We start from the raw sequence: 18,424 nt of genomic DNA, 5'->3' as shown, positions 1-18,424 counted from the left end.
TGGATGGATGGATGGATGGACCTTGGACAAGAAAGCCTAATTTCTGCTGTTCACTACTGAATAAATTTAAAGTTTTTAAAATTATGCAAAATTGCAGAACATTTTTAAGTTTATCTGCTATAAAAAGCCAGGCCAGGAAAATCTCCTTCATGTTTTTCTGTGTTTTATTCTCAGTTACTTTGACACAAAGGCATCTGCTGTGATGCTACACCTCTGAAGTCTCACAGTATCAGTACTGATAAATGATCAGAAATATAATATTTCTGACTGTCTGAGGCAAAATTGAATCGAATTGGGACCTCGTAAATCGGAATCGAATGGATTATAGAAATCAGTGATGATACCCAGCCCTAGTGAGGCCCGACAGAAGTGGATGTAGCTGTGGGTAAAAAGAAAAGATGAAAAGAACTGTTGATACATTTTTTGTTAAGGCCTGATCCGTCTGAAATTCATAGCCAGTGCTCTGACATGGAGCCATCAATCTCTGAATGCTGAAAAAGTAGCAGTGTATCCAGAAAACACATTATATGCTGCAATAAATGCACTGCCCAAGTGTCTCCTCTCCCCACTGCCTTTCAGTGGCACGCAGCAGCAAACAAGTCATCAGAGGAGGCCGATGTGATGATTAAGTTTAACATTGTCTACAATATTGCCAAAGCACTTTCAGCACAAGCACTTTTTCAGTAACTTATCTTTTTTGTAGAAATGTGCTCCAAATAAAGAACTTTGTGTTGACAAGATTGTTATTTAATTGTTTACAATTGAATATTGTCTGTATAGACAGCAATTTCCCCCCAAAAAAGTGCACATGTAAAACTGCGGTGTTAAGCGTTGGGGTTGAAAATTTGGATGCACCTAAATTTTGTGTTGGTGCGACTAAGAAAAAAAGTTAGGCACACCAGTGCAACCGTGGCAAAAAGTTAGTCTAGAGCCCTGCTGGGTCCTGGACACAAACATGTCACAGGACGTTCTATGCACCCACCTGTGCTTGTGTCTTTTCTAAGCAAACAGAGACTGTTGATGACTAAACAGCTTGTAATCTTTGGCACTCATACTCATGCCATTTTGACCCTTTAAATCATTGCTATTCTGTTATCATTAACAGACATTACTTTGCTTTGATTTTCAAAGTGAAAGATTTCCTAAAACACTAACTTTCTGTTGAATAATCAGATTCTCAACCCTCAGCAACATGAGCTCATTCATTTGTTTTATTTTGTTTTGTTTTTAGAAAAAGAGTTCTTTGTTATGTTTTAACTGGATTGACTTGCTGCAATCCTTTTGGACGGGAACTCAAACACTCATTGGTTCCCACAGTTAGGTTTCTCCTCTGCCCATTATAATCTGGAAAAGCTCACCTTATATTTGTTCTCCCGAAAATTTTTACAGCGCAGTTAATTCAATCTTGCAGGCCTGCTTAGAACAAAAATGAGAAAAAGAGAGCTGATTATTAGCTCATCAAATCACAAAACATCGTCATACATGCTGCTTGACCCTTCAGTATTTTAGGTCAGTTGCATTGTCCTTTGCCTGCTGTTAATTCTTCAAGTACACTGTGTCGCTCTGTCTGTCTTCTGACTTTATCAGGAGATTGACTGTCCTTTAAGCTTCTTCTCAGGATAAGGGCAGAATGAGAGGTGAAGCTGTCAAATTTTTAAGCCAAAGCCTGGCCTGTTTTCGTCCCAATTCTTTTAATCTATCATTTTGCAGCTGTACTCATGTTTTCAAGTTGAGAAGAGTCCACCTGTATTAACACACTAAAACATTTATTTAATATCATTTTCATTAATATTTCTTAACACATTCATTCTCTAATTCCTCTATCTAGATTTTTAACAGGTCTCTCTCTCACTCGTTACACACAACACACACAGTGTTGGGGAGTAACGGAATACATGTACCGCCGTTACGTATTTAAAATACAAAATATGAGTAACTGTATTCCGTTACAGTTGCCGTTTAACCCTTTAAAACCGGTCGGAGCGGGCACGCTCTGTTTTGCGTAACTATTTTTAAATCCCGGTAGCTCTGCAATCACGTGAGCTAGCGCAATAATTTTTTTTGCATATGAAACCTGAGGAGTTGTACTTACATCTTATGCCATCAGCTTGTCCTCGGTCACAGTTTCCTTCCACATATAGCTTTGCAAAAACTGCATAAAAAGCGCTTGCAGCAACAAAAACATAATATTCCAGAAACACGCTTTGCCGATCCGATCAGCTGTTTATAACACTTCCTACATTGGATTAGAGGTCAGCGCGATGTCCGCCATGACCTGCCCGAAACCGGAAGTGACGTCATTTTCGCGGAAATGTAGTTTTTTATCGTCCGGGCCTCAATGACCCTATACTGGTGTTTTTAAAAGTTATGTTTGACTTTATGACTTTCTGTGTCGTTTCTGGGATGCTTACGACTCATATTGCACTGCTGGAAATAGTTTATTTTGATGCATATGCTGCTTTTTTGCAAATTTGCATTATAATATTTATTTTTGTTTTTCCTGCAGTGTATAAAAATTGGTGTATTTCAAAAATAAAACTATGAAGACACTCAAAATAAATTTCCTGTGGTGGGAAACTATTTTGTGCACCTTTTTTGTATTTACAGTTTTGAGGGATAAGCCTCTTAAATTTCTCTAACTAGAAATATATGTTAAAAAAACAAAAACGATTTTCAATTTTTTTGTAGTTTATTGCACTGTTTTGCAATTTATGTAATTACTATGCACTTAATTCATACATATTATTAAAATCTAGGCTGTAATGGTTGTATTGATGTATAGCAACTTGAAATGCTCTCAAAAATGGCTCCACAGCATGTAAAAATATAATATAAGCTCTGGCGGACTTGGTTCTATGGTAGGTCTTAAAGGGTTAAAAAGGTGGTATTTAGAATACAGTTACTTTGTTGAAATAAATGGATTACACGGCGGTACTTCCCTGTTTCATATTGTGGCGGGTCAGGACTGTTTGGGTTTTGTTTGACAGCTACGTTCTGTTGTTCCAGGTGGCAGCGTTACGGTTGCCATGGTTACAGGGTGACGCTCTCGCTCTGCGTGTTTCCTGGGTGAGAGAGCGCCTGTTGTTGTTGTTGTTGTTGTGCTAAGCTAATAGGCAGAATGCTACAGGTATAGCTCTAAAGAATGTAGCATCATAGGCAGTGTAGTCCGTGCTGCAGGGAGAATGGACTGCCATACACGTTATGTGTCTGTGAGCGAGGGAGGGAGAAAAAGGAAAAGTACGAGCTGTCATCGAGCAAAAACGGGAGCTGGAAGCATGTAAATATAATAATAACCACTGCAGCCAAGAAGAGTGCCTGACGAGCCCAGTTGTAAGTAAGCTATTAAGACTCGACTGTACACCGTGTTCGTGTTTTCCTCCAAAAGCAATAAGTTCCGTTGGAGCAGCCTTTCAACGCCTCTCTCCGTCTCTCGCGAACAAACTTGACCCAGACAACAAAGTAGAGCTTTTTTTCAGCTACGAGCCCGACACAGAACCCAACGTATTAGCCAGAGGTCCCTTTACTACGGTTCGGAGCCGCGGACCTTCAGTAACAGTAATAAATCACAGCAATAGTACATTCATGTAGTTGTAAACAGCATGATAATATATTAAGTAATCCAAAGTATTCAGAATACGTTACTCTCATTGAGTAATGTAACGGAATACGTTACAGAATACATTTTGGGGCATGTATTCTGTATTCTGTAATGGAATATATTTTAAAAGTAACCTTCCCAACACTGAACACACATCAGCCAATTCTTTAACTCAGCTCTGTAGCACAATTCACACAATACTTTCATCAGCATTTTTGCACACTTCCCTGAGCTTCCTTAAAGAAAATTGTCTCACACACACACACACACACACACACACCCTTTTCTCTCAGACTTTCAAAACAATGTGCACCTTTGATCATTGATCTAAATAACAATTTTACACTTCATTTATACATTCACACATTTATAAAGACACCGACTCCCAAGATAAATTATTTCCATTATCACAACTTCACATCATCTTCCTCTAATAATAAACCACCCTCACATCTCAGTAAATGCTGCATTTGAGTCCTCTTTCCCACACATCACACGGCAGCTTCCCCAGCCGTGACAAAAATATTCTATTAGAGTAGTGGTCCCCAACCCCCGGGCCTCGGACCGGTACACACGCACACAAACACATATACAATGACACAGATACGCTTGCCAGATTCAAGCACTATGTGAAAGAAGCAAAGGATCACAAGAGAAGGTCATCCATGTTAAGGCCCTGGACATATTTTGAATCAAGGTGTCTGGATTTTGTTCCATATGCGATTTCTGTGCCTTTAAGTGTCTCTTTAGGTCCTCTTTCTGATTGGAGAGCTGGCAGCTGCTGATCGGTTCCCATTATATAGTGGCCGCTTTAAAACCCAACCAGCAGGAAATACTAAAGCAGAATAGGTGAACTGCCTTATTGTTTTCTGTACTTTTTCTCTTGTTAATTAAATTAGGGAGTTAGGGGTAGCGCTTGTCTTTTGTTTGGTGTTTGTTTCATGCAGGGTTTAGATAGCACCTTTCTTTTTGAAATAGTTTGTTTTGTTTTTTGTTTTTTGTTTTTTTGGCCTTTGTTCACCCCAGCGTAAATGCTTTCACTTTTTGGTAGCAGTAAAACCACCCGGAACAGTAAATTGTCTATTGGGCATGGCTTTGGGGACACCTCTTTTTTAACCCTTATGTTGTGCTCCTGTAGCCTTAGACCTGGACGTAACAATGAGAAGTTATTAATTTATAAGAGAGAAAGGAAGCAGAGTTACAAATCATAAAGATGTGGTGCAGATCAAAGACAAAGTTAACAAGTTACACAAGTTATGTCCATTTCTCGATGGCCAAGGCATTCTTTGAGTAGGTGAATGCTTAACACATTCAGTCCTGCATACCAATGTCAAACATCCCACAATCCTGCCAAGAAACAGCCACATGTTGGCATTACTGGTCAAACGTTATCATGAGAAGACATACGATCAAGGACGAGGGATCATTATGAACAAACTTTGAGCTAATAGATTCTTGGATGCAGCAAGATTATGTCATCTTGATAGTGGCGCGGCTGCCCCTCTGTTGGTCTTCCTTGGTCTCTTGTGTTCTGGGGGCCTCTGGATGTCTGGAGTTTTGATCTCCTCCATACCTGCTTCATGCCCTGGAGGACGGGGCTGTGGCTCCCCCACACCCTCTAGCAGATCATTACATGAAGGAACCTTTTAAAAACAAGTGCGTTCACGCTCACAGGTGTACACACGGGTGATCACACACACAAACTACACCCTTTTTGGCTCCTACCTTAAAGCACACTGTGCGCTGTCGATCTTACGTGCTGCACAATAATGTTTAATATTTAGTATTTACTGTCATATTCCCATATATCATTGTGATGTTGTTTATTCTATTACTCTCGTTTTCTTCTGCTTGTTTTCTTTTCTCTTTCTCAACAGGTGATTCAGGTGATCGATATATTTATTTATATATTTTTTTTTGTCTGCTTATTCTGTTGGTTTTTGTTTTTTGCCCTTCTCCCCCGTCCCTCTTCTCAGCCGTTTTTCTTTCCCTCTTTCTTTCTCCCCTTTCTTTCCCCCAGTCAAGTCTGTCCCGTATTCAGCAAGTGAAAATAAAATAAACAATAAAAGGTGAATCAAATGGACCATTACGGCAAGGCTGGGATGGTCAATTTGGTAAAGTAAATCCGTTGGGCATCTTTCTTCGCCTTCAGACAATAATTCTGATGGCAAAAGAGCCAAACGGGACAGGCAAAAAAAAAAAAAAAAGATTATATCATCTTACATCAATAAATATGTAAAATGCAGAAGGTTCAAAAGGCACACAGGGCAGCAGAAGACAGAAGACCCCCCCAGAGAAAGGGATGGCGACCACACCGCCGTTCACATACTGTGGAATGGTCCTTTTATGTCAAGGAAGGTCTCAAGGAGTTAAAGCGTTTTGGCTAGCTAATCACCTGCATGTGCTCCAGAGCACTGCATCTTGAGATGCTTGACGATCTCTCTATGGATTCTCTCATCAATTCCTTATGTGTGTAACCCATGGTTGTTTAATTGCCAATGGTATTCCATTTTATTCTAATTTTAAGTGTTACTGTTTTGTTAAGTGTTGAGTTTTCCCATGTACCGTGACTTTGTTTCACTGCATCGGCCTGCATAGAGCTAGATGCGCAAAAGCTGTTGTGGAGATTCGGTCCTGTAACGTGTTGCGCTATGGAATGAATATTTTCTTTGAAGAATATCCTGGCGAGTCTCACAGTTGCAGATTAAGTTGTGATTCACAGTCCGGTTTCTGAGTATAAAACCAGTCAGGATACTATGTTTGTCGGAAATGTGATGTTTGTCATAGAACCTGCTAACATCCTTTGACATGCTTGTGTCCAGGGCCCAGTTTCAAAATAATGTGTCAGTGATTTCTATTTCTTCAACCCTTAGACATTTATCTAAGTTGAGAAAGAGAGAAAACACTGCTAAATAAATAAATAAATGAATAAATGGAACACAAAAACAGGAAATCCCATATCAGAATGAATGAAATACTCTTATTAAATACTCTGTATCCTTTACATAGTTGAATTTGCTGACAACAAAAATCACACAAAAATTATCAATGGAAATCAAATTTAGCAGTCCATGGACATTTAGATTTGAAGTCACACTCAAAATTGTGTGGAAAAGACAAACTACAGGCTGATCCAACTTTGATGTAATGTCCTTAAAACAAGTCAAAATGAGGCTCAGTAGTGTGTGTGGCCTCCATATGCCTGTATGACCTCCCTAAAACACCTGGGTATGCTCCTAAGGAGGTTGTATAAATAAAGAAGGCAGACTGTGACAGAGCGCAAGTCCGTGAGTGTCTCTTGCGTGTACGAGCGCTCTGTGACTTGTCCTCACGAGTAAAGACAACTGCAGTGTTTGTGTTATCTAACTCAAGTGTCTCAGCTAAAGAACTCCGGGGTGATTTTAAGAAATCCCCTGTCACAGATGGTCTCCTGAGGGACCTTCTCCCAGACCTGGACTGGTGGAGGTCATTTTGCAGGACTCTGGCAGTGCTCCTCCTTGCCCAAAGGTGGAGGTAGTGGTCCTGCTGCTGGGTTGCCTTCCTATGGCTTCCTCCACATCTCCTGATGCACAGGCCTGTCTCCTGGTAGCGCCTCCCTGCTCTGGACACTACGCTGACAGACACAGCAAACTTTCTTGCCACAACTTGCATTGATGTGCTATCCTAGATGAGCTTCACTACATGACCCACTTGTGTGGATTGTAGACTCTGTCTCATGCTACCACTAGAGTGAAATCACCACCAGCATTCAATAGTGACCAAAACATCAGCCAGAAAGCAGTGTGGTTCTGCAGGTGGCGACCACATCTTTATTGGGGATGTCTTGCTAATTGCCAATAATTTCCACCTGTTGTCTATTCCATTTGCACAACAGCATGTGAAATTGATTGTCAATCAGTGTTGCTTCCTAAATGCCCAATTTGATTTCACAGAAGTGTGATTGACTTGGAGTTACATTGTGTTGTTTAAGTGTTCCCTTTATTTTGGTGAGCAGTGTATTTCTTCTAATAGCTCTATCTCAAGCAAAGGTTTTATAATGTCAAGAGTCAAATAACCGAGGTACCACTGTTTTAATTTGTAAAGTAACTAATAGATACACAGTATGTGTCATGTCAAAAGTATTTCTGTTAATACTAGACCTGATGGTCTGCGCCTGAGCCTGTTCCATCCTTGTGACAGTATCAGATTAAATAAAGACTGTCATGCTGAACCACACTTTAACCAAAATAACACTGCCATTGCACCATTTCCTTTTGTAATGTGTTGTTTGTTACCAAAGTAGAATAATTTCCTTTTGATTCTTCTACACAAATAAATGAGATACTTGTGTCTTAACTGTTGAATAATGGGAGGAGAAATCACATGTGGGTTAACCAAAGGAGACTGTCTTCATGGCAAAAGTACATTTATTTCAAGAAATGTCTTATATTTCAAGGTCAAATAATACTTTAAAAGTGACATGATTCAAAAACACAATTAACAGTTAATGACAATTCAGAAATTATGAGAATCCAAAGCACTGTGTACTTGGTTTAGGCATGTGAGATATGTTGACTGAACATTTTAAACACTGTTGTTGATTTCTGGAATCATGATCTACGTGACATCACTCCCTCTTGGGTAAACAAACATTAATCTTTTCTTGTTTTTTAATTTATTTATTGTATTTAAATAGCAGAAAAAACACATTTTAAGGCTTTCAGATCAATGCTTTTAAAACTCCTGGAAGACCGTGAAGAACTACTCTGCTTATTCCCAGATGAACCTCAAAGGCAAATCACCAAGTTTCTCCTGAAGGACTTGATCCACTTTTTCACTCTGTGCAACAGTCAGTGTGTTCTTCCAGTCTCCAATCTGACCTGTAATGAAGACAAAAACACAACACCTGAAACCCTGATATCACATTTTTCTGCACAGCAGCTGCAGGTCTGTTATGTTACCTTTGCGCAGGAATTTTCCACTGAAGTGCTCTGGTGGAATGTGCTCATAGTTTGCTTTCGAGTCATTCTTCATGTTCTCAAACTTAGCTTTTTCCACAACATGACTGATGGCAGCTTCAGTCAGGTCTTTCCCTAAGAAGTTGCAGATCTTCTTCACTGATCCTTTCAGGTCCTGAAATAAAAGCAAGAACGCAACAGAAAAAGAACCTTAAACTCTGCCAAATATTTTATTTGAGTTTCCTTAGGAACAACAAAAATGCGAAGAAACATCTTACCAAAATCATTTCCTCGTAGGTCAGGAAGAGGATGTTGTACTGGTCTCTGTTTGAATACCAGTCCCTGACATGGTCAAACCAGGATGATGCCAAAACTGTATAGTGGTATAATGCATCCAGTTATTTGGCATTGTCATTTTATTGAGTTCAGATACAACCCACATGTCACAGTCAGTTGTTACCTACAGCATGACTGCAGGCATGATCAATCCACCCTTTTGGTTCTGATGGACAAAACTCAATAATAATTTAACACTCAGTCTATTATTAATCATGCTAATAATGCTGTATACGGTCCATGGCTCAAGGTCATCTATCAATAATTCTACCTCTACAATTCTCAAGCAATTATGTGACCAAAGACAGGACATGATCAGAGAATCCCTTCTCTCACCCCAACCGGTAATGGCAGATGGCTGGTTGTTTTTCCTTCCCACTGTCACCAAAGTGCTTGCTCAAAGGGGTTCATATGATTGTTGGGGTTTTCTCTGTATGTGTTATTGTAGGGTCTACTCTACAATGTAAAATGCCTTGAAGCGATTCTATTTTAATTTGCCGCTGCATGAATAAAATTGAATTGAATTGAAGTTCAGTTCAGTTCTATTTGCATAGGCAGTTATTGTGATTTGACCAAAAAATCGCCTTAAAGATGAAATGTGTCCACTGACCGCTGAAATCTGCAAAGCATTTGGTAATGTCACAGTTTAAACAATACAAGGACCACTGATTTAAATTTACAGATTGTGCTGCATTTACAAATAATTTTTCATGCAAAGTCTATAAGCAATTAATATACATCAATTAATATACAATATATATCAATATTTCAACTTCTGTCAACATGTCACCTTATAGACACATTAAATTAAATTGTTTAACTATAAAAAAAAAATAGTAGTTAAATAGTAGTCAAAAATTAGTAGTCAGCAATGGAATCTAGCAGGTAGTCATCATTATGCAGATGGCAGAAATGACAAACTTACCATTTCCTGCTATGTACCACTTAAAAAACTGCTCAAAGCTTTCCGGAGACCCCAAGGCTATATGTGCTTTGGTGAAGTGATAAAAAGACACCACGTTGTCCTTTGGATTCCTCATCAAATACACGATCTGATATATATTAAAACAAAAAACAAAACAAAGAACCCCAGAATTCAGTGTATAGTCTGTCACACTTGCCACTTAAATGTAATATTTCACTATTTAATGATAACTGGAGTTTAGGCTGTCATTCCTGTTTTATAGCTCTTTTTCCTATTTCTTCTTGATTTGATAAACCTCTGTTCAGTATCAACAAAAAACTGGAGTTCAGTAACCAATAGCTAACATGACAGAAGTTAAAGTGATTTTAGAAAGTAAAAATTTGAACTTGCTTTATATTTTCAACGACAAGCAATCAAATACTTTTCACTTTCTCAAACTTTAAGAATGCCTCTTTCTTCAAGAAGAATTGAGCTTTTATAAAGTACTAACTTTTGTCTTATTCTTCTTCACTCCTGGAGGCATGAGAGATTCGAGGAGATGTGAGGCAAAGAGCCGTGGAGAGGGAAGAAGAGTGTAATCAGCCATCTTGTACTCCAGCCACGGCATCCTCTCCACGTTGGTTGAATATTTATTCCGGTGCCCGTCCAGTTCGTAGATGGAAATGATGATCTGCTGAGCCCACACAGTGCCTGATGTGGGGAAAGACGATAGAGCTGATCAGTGGATCAGTCTGGCCAGCAACAAAACTGCAAATATAAATAATGCGTAAGATTCCTCACCGACCTGACTTTGGATAAGTGACGAGGAAGACGTCACTGTCTCTTATTTCAAAACTCTTAAGAGAGTCTATGTACTCTGGAGTTGTGTGAGTGGCCAGAAAGTTGTAGTTCTTATACCTGCACAGATAGTCACTAATCTGCTCCATCTCAGTTCTGAATCACACATACGGATACGGGGGAAGAGACACAGTATATATTGCCCTTCATCCAACGTGACAGTATTCTGCAGGGTACAAGAACAACTATAGTTAATGTTAAACTAAAAAGTTCAACAATTCGTTTTTACTTCACGGAAAAACATTTCCTGGACTATTTTTGTGCACTATAATGCTGCTGTTGGCACCTTGTTTTAATGGATTCACACACAAATTAGGTAGTGTGCAATCAGTAACAGTGTAAGAGATACAATTTAGTATGCCATACCTGAACATGAGTCGATGTCTCTAGAAGAATCAGGTGCTTTCCAAATAATAATTTCCAAATAATGGCGGATCCTACCTACCTGCTCCACGTAGGTAGGATTCTTTGACGGCTGGGTAGGACGGAAATGAGAGGTTGTGAAATTGGACAGCCTTTTAGCCTTCGTTTAAGTCTGCCCTTACTTCCGCATTTTTCCGGTCGCGAGCTAGTTTTTTTGTACATTTTTAATTCTCCAAGAGCTAGAAAAACTTTGTCATCATCGCTGACATGTTTTGTACCTTAGGCTCATCAGAGACAATCATATCCAGGTAAAATTACTTTCTGTATCTACACGCATTTAGAATTTCTTAGCTAATTTCATGGATAATCTCAGTGACTTATTACCGGTCATTCATACACATTTACTGTATTATATAAAATATATAAACTAAATGTCTTTGAAACTTATAGAATCTAATATTTTGGTTTCTTTTTTTACATAGCACTGTATCAAACTGTTGTCTGCTGCATCGTAACAAGTATTATGCTAATAGTAATATAGCATCCACCATTTCCTGCTTGTGTTACAGGTACCGGGTGGCAGCACCTGTGTATGTGTCCTGTAAACAGGAAAGAAATGATAAGGCAGGGAGACGTGGCTTGCCGTTTCCTGAATACTCCGCCATTATTTATTTAAATTCACAAATATGCACTCCTTTTATCACTTTTACAGTTTTACAACTGTGTATTTACTTATTCCTAAACATAGCTCACACATTCTCCATATGTGTTACCAACTAGACTAAAGGGAATTAACACATTCCAATGCCATAAACATGACCAATTTTCTTGTAAGACTTGTTTCAAAATGAATTCCAACAAGACAAATCTATAAATCTCAAATAGTTTGAAAGAATGGTGTAATCAGCACCATCTTACGGTGGCTGGGAAGTGCAAAGCGCAACAAATTAAAAATCCGCAACAAATTAAAAATCCACAACAAATTAAAAACCCACAACAAATTTAAAAACCGCAACAAATTAAAATCCACAACAAATTAAAAACCCACAACAAATTAAAAAACCGCAACAAATTAAAATCCACAACAAATTAAAAACCCACAACAAATTAAAAAACCGCAACAAATTAAAAATCCACAACAAATTAAAAATCCACAACAAATTAAAAACCCACAACAAATTAAAAATCCACAACAAATTAAAAAACCGCAACAAATTAAAAATCCACAACAAATTAAAAATCCACAACAAATTAAAAACCCACAACAAATTAAAAATCCACAACAAATTAAAAAACCGCAACAAATTAAAAATCCACAACAAATTAAAAAACCGCAACAAATTAAAAATCTACAACAAATTAAAAACCCACAACAAATTAAAAATCCACAACAAATTAAAAAACCGCAACAAATTAAAAATCCACAACAAATTAAAAACCCACAACAAATTAATAATCCACAACAAATTAAAAAACCGCAACAAATTAAAAATCCACAACAAATTAATAATCCACAACAAATTAAAAAACCGCAACAAATTAAAAATCCACAACAAATTAAAAATCCACAACAAATTAAAAAACCGCAACAAATTAAAAACCCACAACAAATTAAAAATCTACAACAAATTAAAAACCCACAACAAATTAAAAAACCGCAACAAATTAAAAATCCACAACAAATTAATAATCCACAACAAATTAAAAATCCACAACAAATTAAAAAACCGCAACAAATTAAAAATCCACAACAAATTAAAAAACTGCAACAAATTAAAAACCCGCAACAAATTAAAAATCCACAACAAATTAAAAACCCACAACAAATTAAAAAAACGCAACAAATTAAAAAACCGCAACAAATTAAAAATCCACAACAAATTAAAAATCCACAACAAATTAAAAACCCACAACAAATTAAAAAACCACAACAAATTAAAAATCCTTGACGGAAAGGGATTGATTGGGAAGTGGCACAACAATTAGGCTTACTCCATATTTGTAGCTCAGAAAAGTGATTCGGGATGTCAACAAATGTCGAGAAACTCACTCCTCACAGCGCTTCCTCATTACCCTGACGGTGCTCGCTGCACTACATAGAGAACCGGAAAATGTTTTGTCCGTTTTGTGGCGTTAGCTTCAGCCTCTTCACCCCTTTTTGTGCTTCCTGTGGACGTTCTCTGGAGCTTTTGCGGCACACAGACCAGGCTGAAGGGTCAGACTCCCCAGGGACATCAAAACAAACAGAAAATTCTGAACAAAGTAATTTTGATATATTACTCACTTTTTATTCTCTTCAGACAGTCTATGCTATTTCAGTTAAATAGCACGTTTATTTACCATTTTGGCTCCGTTTTCTTTTTATGTTTGCTTATACTGTATTCTCGTCTACATTTAGTAATCGAGAGTGCTTATAACCCCGTTTTGATGTTAAACGTTTTTCATTCAACCAGAGCAAACATGTCCGTCATACAAGCAGTTCATGGAGTACAAAAGATCAAAATCCATAGAGCGTCAGGCCTTCAGCTGTGGAGCAAAATTAAAACTCAAGCAACAGAGTAAACCTGTCAAGGTAAGCCATCACAGGTAACTTTATAAATGAGGATTTGGCAATTATTCTTAAAGTGATCTGGCTTTTATTATTTCTTTCTATATCAATATAGGATTAATGGTGTCACAACAAACGGACTTAAAACCGCTAAGAGGGAAAACACTGCCCTTATTTATCAGCCCCGAAATTACAGCCCCTGACCTCCTGAAGCAGGCTGTAGAAAAAATGAGAACATTCAACAAGGACTTGGTGGAGGGACCATATGTCCTTTTGTATCCCGACTGCACAGAGGTGATAAATGTGCCTGGGACAGAAAGGCCATTCCGATTGGCAGACTACAAAGAGGAAATAGGAAAGAACTACAACAGGATTTCTCTTTTCATTTGCCTAGAGAGCCACTTCAAACATTCGTTAATTTTATATTTTGATGTGTTTACATATACAGCAACTAATAATGTGTTTATTTTCTCAGCTCTGATTGCAGAGGATGGTACCTCAGACTCAGACCCTGAGATTGTGATTACATCAAGAAGCACAGCTGAGTTCAACCAGGCAGACACATTGGTGTGTACTTTTTTTTCCCCTCCACCATGCCAGAGGCCTATGAGTGGCCCTGGCAGAGGTGCATGTCCTCTGAGTGCTGTATTTTTTTCTCTATAATGATCATAATTCTGTAACATCCATGGGTGGATTATTTTCATTGTGTGATTATATGTTCTTAAAAAATATATATATTTTTTTAAAGTATTGATGAACTATCTAAATACGATACGAAGTTGTTGAAAGCTTTGAAAAGTGCATATTTTTCATCTTAGGTTTTCAAACCACAAGACCAAAGTACCCCTAATGGTAGACATGCAGAGAAGGAGTAAGTTATTTCAGAGCTTGTTCTGCTATATATTAGAGTTGGGCAATACAATATTTTCATGTCACAATATTTCTTTGTTTTATTTCAGGGAATATTGATATACATCATGATATAAACCGCTAGATTTTTACATATTAAATGTGCTATTGCTCATGGAAAATGGCCTGTATTTGTATAGCGCTTTACTAGTCCCTAAGGACCCCAAAGCGCTTTACACATTCAGTCATCCACCCATTCACACACACATTCATACACTGGTGATGGCAGCTACATTGTAGCCACAGCCACGCTGGGGCGCACAGAGGCGAGGCTGCCACTGGCGCCACCAGTAGGCAACGGGTGAAGTGTCTTGCCCAAGGACACAACGACCGAGACTGTCCGAGCTGGGGCTCGAACCGGCAACCTTCCAAGATCATTACAAGTTCATTACAAGATGAACTTAAAATTTCACATAAGTAAGTTGTGAAAGAAGCTTGTTTTGATTTAAATATTTATTTCCTGTCATAAGTTCAGGCAGACAGATGTATTAACATATTACATCTGTTTCGGATAACTAAAAAAAGGTACATGTTAAAAACTAAATAAAAAGTCAGGGATAAAGATTTCCATTTTCAAAAGACAAACACCAGATCACTCAAATTCTTGGTCAATTACATTTAAAAACAAAAAAGAATGATTCTAAAAATAAATCTTAGTTTACAGTAAGTTATACATGAGAACAGACGTAAAATTGACAAAGTTTTTGTCAATATCATATGAATAAGCTAAGAAATAAAAGCAAATTCTCCTAATCTCTCCTTGTATATTTATTTTAATGGTTGGTTTAGATGTAAGTGGTGCCCAAACATCTCCGCGTGTGGCACTGCTTCCATTGCTTTCTGCTGCTACTGCTTTCCATTGAGAAAAAAGTATACTGCAATACATATTGTTGTTATTTTATTGCCCCACCCTAATATAAATATTTATTGGTTTCATAGCCTTTTTATAATGTTGGTATCATAAATAATATTAAACGGTATGAGCTACTTATCTGGACATTTTAATTCCAATACTCGTATTCTGTTTCAGACATGCTCCAGGACCTTCATCTACCATACAGCCAAGTCAGGTATTTGGGCAATTTCTGTCAGCATGAGGTTTTTTGCAATTGTTGAAATAATACAATGCTATGTATGTTTATGTACAGTATGCAATTTTTGTTGTTGTTGTTTTTCAGATTGTAATATCTGATACAGAGGATCTTGATCACCAAAACGAAACAAATCCAGTCATGAGTCCCTATAGGTAAATAAAAATGTGTCTTATACGTAATTTTAAACCTGTAACTACAGTACACGTTTGGGTTTGTGAAATGGGTAAAGATAGTTATAGGGTGAATAGAAGTTAGTCTAATCTTGGAATTATAATTTCTCAACAGTAAATATGCAGACCTGTGTGCCCCCTGCATTGAGGATGAGGATGAAGAGCTGGTTGAAGTTGCTTCACCGATTGACTACAAAGCACTGTAAAATATCAAATACTACTTAAAATAACAACGCTAAATTGTATAGTCTTGCATTATGTCTTTCATTTTTGTGATTACAGGGAAGACTGAACTGGACATGTGTGTGCTTAATAAACTGGCGAATTACAGCAGGATTTTCCTATCCTCGGTCAGAAGGCACAGGTGACTTATATGAGGAAAGAGAGGGTCCACAGCAATGATAGTTTAGGTCCCTTTAATCCAAAACATCTCCAGGAGTGAATTTGTGTGAGTATATGTAAGTGTGTGTGTGTGGTTCTGTAAAATAACAGAAATTACAATTAGCAAACAATTAAAATCAACCAAACTGATCTAAATAATACAGAAAGGGTTGAACAGAAATCTAATTCGAAAATGACTAAACCCCACCCCCTGGTGGACACAAATGGGCTGCTGCACAGGGATAGACTCCATCTTTACTTTGGGCAGCTCAGTTCACAAGGGTAGCGCCATTTTGGTCAAATCAACGTGAATATACAGTGACTCGTGGCTACACAAACTGCTGGAAAACTCTATAAAAGCATCACACAATGTACATAGGCAAGTATATGATAAGTTACAACCATAGAACAAACAAATATAAGGCACTTACTTATCATTCACGCACACGCACGACACATGTTCAGTACAACAGCCCAGCTCCACCAGCGCTATCACAGCGAACCAGCGCAAACACAAAACAAGGGATGGGAGGAATGTACCATCTTAGCAGTGATTAGAGGGGGTCCGTGGAACAGTCTATATACACAAATCACAGGGGTTTTATACAAAGACGTTAACATTACTCTACCCTACATCATTGCAAACTTATCCAGTGCTATTCATCATGGAAGTGTCAGCAGATTCAACATCTCAAGAGCAAATGTCTGGGATGGAGCAGTCAGGGGTTTCAGGCGGTTGTCATACTCTGAAACCACTGACATGCTGGTTAAATTTACTGATGATGCTGGCATTCTAGAAGAAGGACTTGATGCAGGTGGCCCAAAACGAGAGTTTTTGAGTCTGCTAATGAAACACATGAAAGATCGTCCCATTTTTGATGGACCAGAAGGACATCGATTCCTCGTCTACAATGCAAAGGGTATGCAATGATCAGATGTTTGATAAACTTAATTTAAAGGCTTTTTTGGACTTGTAAATCAATTTGTTTTTAATTATTATCAGAAGCAACTCATAATAGTTTTTTGGATTATTTCAACACAGCATTAGTCTGTCTGTCTATCTGATTGATCGATCTGACATCGATCGGATCTGATCGATCGATAGAGAGAGGTGTGTGTGTGAGAGAGTTTATCATTTACTGTATTCATTCACAGCTGTAAGGGAGGATGAATACTACCTAGCAGGAAAGATGATAGCCGTGTCAGTTGTGCATGGTGGTCCAGGGCCCCATTTCCTGTCAGAAGAGCTGGTACATTATCTTGCAGGCCAGACTTCAGTAAAAGCAACAGTGGATGTCCTGCGTGACTGTGTCATAAAACACAGTACTATGCTACAGGTGGCTGGTTGTCTAAGGCATGTTTCCACAGTTGAGGAAAAGAAAGACATTGTGTCTGACTATCTCCGGTGGTATATAATTGCTCGAAACTCATCTGTAATTGAGAGGTGAGACTACTATAGAAGAGACTATAGAATTATTGTTATGACGGTGTTGTGCATAATTTCCGACTGAAATGTTTTACATTCTCCAAGGTTTCCAGAGTTCAAAGTTTGTCCATAGTTTGTGCATGTATTATGAACTGGTAAATTACATAAAGTTCTCCTCATTCTTTAGATTTAAAGATGGTCTTTCAGCACTTCATTTCCTGAGTGCACTCCAGCAACACCCTACTTTGCTTTCCCCGGTCCTGTGTCACATGGAAAAGAAACTCACAGCTCTTGAACTTGAGAGACTTTTCAAACCTGACTTCAGCCCATCTGGAAGTAACAGGAGACGTCTGGAAAGTCAAACTGTGGGCTACTGGTCAGACTATCTGCTTGACTGTGAAGGTGTATACCAGTATTTCTTTTAGTACTCATTACAAGACAATGTGTTGAGTTCACATATACATATATAATTTTTACATGTATTTTTATTTTTTGCAGAATCACAAACTGCTGTGTCAGTGGGCGATGTTCTGATGTTTGCAACTGGGCTAACATCACTGCCACCTTCTGGATTAGATCCACTACCAAGCCTACAGTTCCTGGATGACTCTTTATTCCCGATGGCAAATACATGCTTAAACTTATTGAAACTACCAATGATAACCTCATATTCCGTGTTTAAATCCAACATGGATTTTGGAATTCAAAACTCCCCAGGATTTGGATGTTTCTAGGATGTCTGGCCTTGTAGTTCAAACCTGCTGTTGATTTGTTTCTCAAGTTTTTAAGTCAAGATTTTTTTTTTTTTAAAGATGTTATGAATAGGAGAAGGTGGGACATGCTGGTGGTGCAGCACAAATCCATTATAGTTTACCAGGGTTATTGTAGTTTTATTAGATA

At 38.1% G+C, this 18,424-nt stretch overlaps 2 protein-coding genes across 9 annotated transcripts in view; one reads left to right on the top strand and one right to left on the bottom strand.

Annotated features, from left to right (window-relative positions):
• Window positions 1–16,648, bottom strand: part of sult3st1 (sulfotransferase family 3, cytosolic sulfotransferase 1) — a 27,099-nt gene extending 10,451 nt beyond the window's left edge. The window contains exons 1-9 of one of the 7 annotated variants that reach the window (XM_087840070.1): window positions 16,530–16,636; window positions 13,047–13,249; window positions 11,000–11,108; window positions 10,581–10,799; window positions 10,287–10,486; window positions 9,797–9,923; window positions 8,814–8,908; window positions 8,539–8,710; window positions 8,380–8,457 (exon numbers count right to left, since the gene is read on the bottom strand). In XM_087840070.1, coding sequence (XP_087696196.1) covers window positions 8,380–8,457; window positions 8,539–8,710; window positions 8,814–8,908; window positions 9,797–9,923; window positions 10,287–10,486; window positions 10,581–10,722 — 814 coding nt within the window. In that variant the 5' untranslated portion in view covers window positions 10,723–10,799; window positions 11,000–11,108; window positions 13,047–13,249; window positions 16,530–16,636. Of the gene's footprint in view, window positions 1–7,996; window positions 8,458–8,538; window positions 8,711–8,813; window positions 8,909–9,796; window positions 9,924–10,286; window positions 10,487–10,580; window positions 10,800–10,999; window positions 12,014–13,046; window positions 13,250–16,529 lie in introns of those variants that run through there. The other 6 variants (XM_087840071.1, XM_087840073.1, XM_006801964.3 and 3 more) reach the window with 6 other exon arrangements.
• Window positions 12,954–18,424, top strand: LOC118455013 (G2/M phase-specific E3 ubiquitin-protein ligase-like). Of its 2 annotated transcripts, XM_087840080.1 has the most exons (12): window positions 12,954–13,258; window positions 13,450–13,568; window positions 13,650–14,111; window positions 14,363–14,415; window positions 15,484–15,523; window positions 15,632–15,699; window positions 15,833–15,919; window positions 16,101–16,105; window positions 16,710–17,018; window positions 17,254–17,542; window positions 17,712–17,926; window positions 18,023–18,424. In XM_087840080.1, exons 1-12 carry the CDS (start codon window positions 13,108–13,110, stop codon window positions 18,256–18,258), a joined length of 2,034 nt encoding a protein of 677 aa, XP_087696206.1. In that variant the 5' UTR covers window positions 12,954–13,107; the 3' UTR covers window positions 18,259–18,424. The 2 variants fall into 2 exon arrangements, with proteins under 2 accessions (XP_087696206.1, XP_087696205.1); XM_087840079.1 differs by lacking the exons at window positions 12,954–13,258; window positions 13,450–13,568; window positions 13,650–14,111; ... (2 more) ...; window positions 15,632–15,699; window positions 15,833–15,919 and having other exon boundaries at window positions 16,006–16,165; window positions 16,896–17,018.

Source organism: Neolamprologus brichardi, chromosome 4 (genome assembly GCF_056152115.1).
Source record: "Neolamprologus brichardi isolate AB-2024 chromosome 4, ASM5615211v1, whole genome shotgun sequence".
Classification (NCBI taxonomy): Eukaryota; Metazoa; Chordata; class Actinopteri; order Cichliformes; family Cichlidae; genus Neolamprologus; species Neolamprologus brichardi.
The sequence above is the reverse complement of the archived record's forward strand: the minus strand, read 5'-3'. Positions and strand labels throughout refer to the sequence as shown.